The following is a 5,683-nucleotide window of genomic DNA, read 5'->3' as shown; positions in this document are numbered from 1 at the left end:
ATATGGTAAAGCAGTGATGATGTAGGAACTAAGAAAGTAGGTGGACTCAAGCTTTTGAAAGGTGTATTGTGATGAGATGGGAAACTGCATGGAGGCTTTTTGTAACAATTTTCATTTGCTATACTGAAATTGACAAATACTGCTTTATTATTTTCTGTGGAAGGATTTATACCTCTGTGATTCTCAGGTACTAAGTATTTAGATTAACTTGTAAAACCTTTTGACAAGATGAGATACTGATGTTCCTGTTGAAAAAGTTTGCCCTCAATGTGATTTCTCTGCATCTTGTTAGAATGTTTATGGCTATCTGAATTAATTTAAATAGTGTGAAAGCAGCATTTATCAAATATGATCTTTGTTGCATATATATTACCCAAAGGTAGATTTATGTTTACATGCAACATGGAATGAAAGCTTTGCATGTTGTTGTAATGACCACGACAGTAATCAGAGTGGTGATTATTATCTCCTTCTAAAATACGCCTTGTTTAAGTCCTATTGCACAGTCATCTTGTTATGTGTATTAAAAAGCTATTTTCGTCATGTGTCCCTAGCATAATATAGTGACTTAGAGCAGTGCACAAAGCACTTCTCCTTTGAGACTTTCTGTCTGAGTAAGATTCTGTTTCATAAAGAGAACACAGTGAGGTAGATAACAAGGACTCTTAGATTGCTTCCAAGGTAATTAGAATGGCAGTTCTGAAAATCTCATTAGTGAATGGTAGGAATGTTATGTCAGCAGCACGTCAACTAGTCTGTATGAAGTCAATTTGCATTTGTCATGCTGCTGTACTCCTGTAAAGGTTATAAATTCTGAATTCAAACTAAAAAGCAGTGAAATTGTGTCAGTGAAATGGTTTCTTCACTGTTTGGTGAATATGTATCCAGCAGTGTCTTTCATCTCTCTGTGTTTCAGCCTGATTTCCGGATTGCTGCAACAGGAGTTGTGCTCGATTTAGATAAATCCATAACTATTGTAAAAAAATTAAAGCTAACCGGGTTTCCATTCAAAATTTTTAAGAACACATCTTTTATTAAGGTAGGTATGTAGGTATGCATACTGTAAAACCACATGTACTGATGTTAGGAAGGGATGCAACCTGGGACTCCACCTGTCTTTCCCGAGGCATAGTTCCCCGTAATTGTTGCATAGTGTTCTGGATCTTGGTAGCCACTTGGGTCTTTTTGAGCTCTCTTCAGTGCGGTCTCTAAAGGTACTGATCATTAGCCAGTGAATATGAATTATTGTTAACGAGACAAAAAATGTGGAACAGTCTCCTGGCTCGCATTTGATGTGATTTCCCTCCCACTGTTCTACCCCAACCCACTGGCAGACACCTCTGGAGAATGTGAACCTGTCCCTGGTGTCATTCAGGCAGTTTGATGCCACTGAATTTCAGCTCTAGGATCAAGGATGACAGTGCTTATGACCTCACAATTACAATTACAAAAGTGAAGGAAGTGTTGCAGAAGTGAATTTTCATTGACCTTCCAGTTGGGCTTTCAGGCTCAGGAAGGCGTTTGGTGATTCTGCATTTGGGGCAGTAAGCAGCTAAGCACTGATCCCAAAAGTGAAGCACTCAAGTATTCGCACTAAGCATACACAGTTTTTCCTGACTTCCTTGTGATTTATGAAAGAAGCACAAACCTTGAAGAGCTATATTGTATTAGAGTCTCACAGCTAGAAACTTAAGGCAGCTTACTTGCTTTTAAGGTATGCTGTGTTCCAGCAAATGACTTTAAAAGACAACTGGACAGATTCTCTTAAATATGTTCTGGTTTAGTATTTTAAATGTATATATTTAATGCTAAGAAGCCTTGCCTGTGGTATATGACTCTAAGTAGATTACTTTTAGTAGCTTACCTTAAAGTCAGATCAGTAGGTTTTTGGTATGATCAGCACTCTTTGTATAAAGACAACGTTTTGTTCTTCCTATTTCTTTGAGATATGCTTGTGGGAATTACTTATGTTTTTGTGGCCTGCATAGGTCACAGAGAGAGACTTAGCATCTAGAATGATGGTGGGTAATTTACACTTGCAGGGAATGTTTAACTCTCAGTTGGAAGTGGCTAAATTTGAAGGTGCAGCGATTCGTACTGTGAGTGGTATCCGAGGACAGATCAAAAAGGCCCTACGAACTCCAGTAGGTGCTTTCAGAGCAACATTTGAAGACAAGTTGCTGATGAGTGGTAGGTTGCACTTTCCATGTAAGTTATCACACAACTTTCATCCTGCTTCGCGGATTGAAAAGCCGTGTCTCAGAATCTTTGTAATCTGATAATTAAGATGTGAATTCAAAGAGCATGAAATATCTGGTGAGATGCAGAATGAAATTTTTAAAAAGTACATTTTCTGTTGGATTTGTTTCTCTTATACTAAAAGTCATATAGTATGCAGATGAAAAGGTTTGTCTTGGAGACCTATTTCTCTGAGTGTTTTAAAGTGTTTTACACAGCATGGTATGCTTTTCTCCTTGAACATGAAGATGAATTGTATTTAGTGGTGCAAGTGCTAGAGGGACAGTTTTCTGAGAAATCCAAAGAGTGGCATTGTAACTCCAGTTATCTTTTTTCCGTAACCTTTTGGGGAAATGATGCAGGGGATAGGGGTAAATGATCTCTGTTTGCTGAGTGTCACTGTGATGTTAGGAACATGAGTTTATGCTTATTTGGGTTTATTTGACCTCTGTTTTCCTAAACCTATTGAAATTATGGATAGTACAAAATAAAAGCAAGTTACTTCTTTTATAAAAATAGGCAGAGGAAAACCAAATGTTTTTTGTCGGTAATAGTTGAGGCACAGGTACATATATGAACTCTGTTGCTAGTTCTTTAGTTGAGTATGAATAATGAGTAAGGTGGTATTCAACTGGCTGCTCTTCAGGAGTATGCAGGGTTTATGACTTTATGGGGCTTTGCAGAATCCAAGTGTACAAATAGTTACATTGCTTTTGCCTAACATTGAAGAGATTTTTTATATATACCAAACACAATACTAGCCTGTGGCTAGATGTTAGTTATCTATTCTATTCAGGCAATCTTTGCTTAGAGGTTGGATGTGTTGAACTGCATAGTTATAGAGCCAACATTTCCTTTTCTTTCAGATATTGTCTTTGTGAGGACTTGGTATCCTGTTTCTATCCCAACATTTTATAACCCTGTAACATCCTTGCTGAAGCCAGCAGGTGAGAAGGATAGTTGGAGTGGAATGAAGACAACAGGCCAGCTGAGGCATGAGCGAGGCATCAAACTGAAACAAAACAAAGATTCTCTCTATAAGGTATATTTGATATGTTCTCTTTTTTAGTTTTTTTTATAAAACAGTGTTCACAGTCAAATTTGCACTCTGCCTCGGACCTGTGCAGACCGAGAGTAGTGTAAATACTTGTTCATACATATGCATGTGTGACTTCATATTTTTATCCACAAGGCATAGTCTTTCCTGGCATGAGACAGGAATCAAGCAGTGGAAAGCAGATTCTTGTGGGTCAATTACAATGAAAGTAATTTGCAGGGGAGAAGTCTTCTCCAAAAGCTTACTGAGATTTCTGTTGCCGTAAAATAAGGCAAACATACCGTTCAAGTCTGTGCAAGGACGTTGGAGAATGTTTTTTGAGTGTTTTGGGGGGTGGTGGGGGTGGGGGTGGTGGTGTTTTTGTGTGTGGTTGTGGTGTTTTGGTTTTTTTTCCCCTGAAAGATGGAAAATAAAATAAAAGCTTTTTAAGATCATGAATTTTGTATGTGTTCTATATCTATTCTTTTAGCCTATTGTGAGGGAGAAAAGGCATTTCAATAAGCTCCACATTCCTAAAGCACTGCAGAAGGCACTGCCTTTTAAGAATAAGCCTAAGAATCTTGAGAAGAAAGGCAAGACTCCAAAAGACAAGTGGAGACCAGCTGTTATCAGGGAGCCTCATGAAAAGAAGGTAATTATCACTTGCTCTGAAACAAGGTCTCCAGAAGGGTGAATGTGTTGCTTAGACCATTTCTAACTATTGTTTTAGCACTTGAATCTACTGCTAGTGCTAAAGACGTGTATGCTCCTAGTGAAAAATAATCACCTGCAATTTGTTTTATTCCTGTTTGGCACATGGTATGTATATGGAACTGGCTCTGAGTGGACGGCATCTATTTTTTTAAACTAGTAGGTCACCTGAAGCCTAAATAGGACTTTTGTCCTTGTCACAGGACTTGCAAGGTATTTCAGTTGGATGTAGTGCTCTTATGTTATGGGTGACTTAAACTGGCAGTTGCGGTCTTTTATTTGACTTGTCATTGCTATGCATTATTAACAAAGACAAGGACTTGAAGCAAATACTCTGCTTCAAAATTTGAGAATTACAGAGTGCTTGCAAAGGCAAGAAGATACAAACTTTAGTTTAAGTGTTCAGTATTAGCAATTAGGCATAGCCTTTTAAATAGTATCTAACAAAAAAATCAGAGTTCACAAAAATTAAGCCTTTGATTAACTTCCCAACAAGATAAATGATTAAACCATTTCAGAAATTGGGTAACTGGTGCAGAAGTAATTAGGAACTTGTTGTGAATCTCTGATTCACTATATGGCGCTCTGCTGAGGTTAAACTTACTTGCTCACCAAAACTGAACTGTTTGGGTATTGATTCTGTATTTTCTGTTTTAGATATCAGCCCTACTCAGTGCTTTGAGTACAGTGAATAATTACAAGATAACGAAAGCCAAAGTAAAACATCGCGAACAGCTTAAAGAATATCTCAAAGTTAAGCAGAAGGAGGATGAACAGAAATTCAAGAGGCAGAAGGAGGCTAAGAAGAAAATTTATCGCATACTGGGACAAAGGGAGAAAAAGAGGCAGAAGTCAAGCTTGAAAGGATCTAGCAACGGAGAGAAGAATATGTAAAAATTTCATCAGATTTTAGGCCAAATAAGGAACTAGGGTAGCTGTGCAATTTTCTGTTGAAGAAACAAAAAGGCCTTGGACTACACTAGACAGGCTTTCAAGAGAAGAAAAAAAATGCAAACATGACCTTAGTCAAGCTCTTGAATACATTTGGCAATATATATAAATAAGATGTAGAAGTATGGATTGTGGTTTTTCTACATGATATTCTGGAGGACTTTGTATTTCCGTATATTTCTATCCGTACTGCACATTCTATCTAGACAATAAAGTATTTTAATGTCAATTACAGAATATTGGTTTTTAGTGTTTTGTCTTAGTACTAGTGGACTTCTGTGGGAGAGGGAACTCCTCTGGATGTCTCTGAATGTGCTTCTCTGTTGGTAGTACTTTAAGCCATTGCCTAAATTTTGCCCTTGGCAAGTCTTCCATTAAAAGGCATGAAGATCATCTGTTACTGGGCAGGATTTTTGATTCTTTAGCTTTGATGCTACTGGAGTAGCTGGCTCCTGTGCTTAGATCATCTGGTCCTGCATGATAGCATCTCATTTTTTTCCACTTCTCACTAGATATTAAGCAGACGTTCAAAACAGTGTTTCATCCAGATCTTCTGTTACTTGACCAGTTTTGGCACACTGAGACTGTCAGTAGATCCCTCAGTGACTGCTTGCCCAGAAAGTTGCAGTATCAGACCTTTCCCAAATGTGTGTAACTACTTGGTGATTCTTCTGTGGTAACTTGCTTCCTTTGGGAACATCTTAGGTCCAGCCAGCTTGATTTGGTGATAAAATGTTAGACTTTCTC

The 5,683-nt window shown here is 37.9% G+C and overlaps 1 protein-coding gene across 1 annotated transcript in view; it reads left to right on the top strand.

The window, feature by feature from the left end:
* Positions 1-4,879, top strand: part of BMS1 (BMS1 ribosome biogenesis factor) — a gene marked incomplete at both ends in the record, with an annotated part of 18,857 nt that extends 13,978 nt beyond the window's left edge. Inside the window, 5 exons of the mRNA XM_082001961.1 lie at positions 917-1,039; positions 2,043-2,190; positions 3,105-3,280; positions 3,765-3,926; positions 4,643-4,879. Of these exons, the coding sequence (XP_081858087.1) occupies positions 917-1,039; positions 2,043-2,190; positions 3,105-3,280; positions 3,765-3,926; positions 4,643-4,879 (846 nt within the window). The remainder of the gene's footprint in view (positions 1-916; positions 1,040-2,042; positions 2,191-3,104; positions 3,281-3,764; positions 3,927-4,642) is intronic.
* Between the last annotated feature and the right edge of the window lie 804 nt (positions 4,880-5,683).

This window comes from Phaethon aethereus (assembly GCF_964289735.1).
Source record: "Phaethon aethereus genome assembly, chromosome: 7".
Classification (NCBI taxonomy): domain Eukaryota; kingdom Metazoa; phylum Chordata; class Aves; order Phaethontiformes; family Phaethontidae; genus Phaethon; species Phaethon aethereus.
The sequence above is the reverse complement of the archived record's forward strand: the minus strand, read 5'-3'. Positions and strand labels throughout refer to the sequence as shown.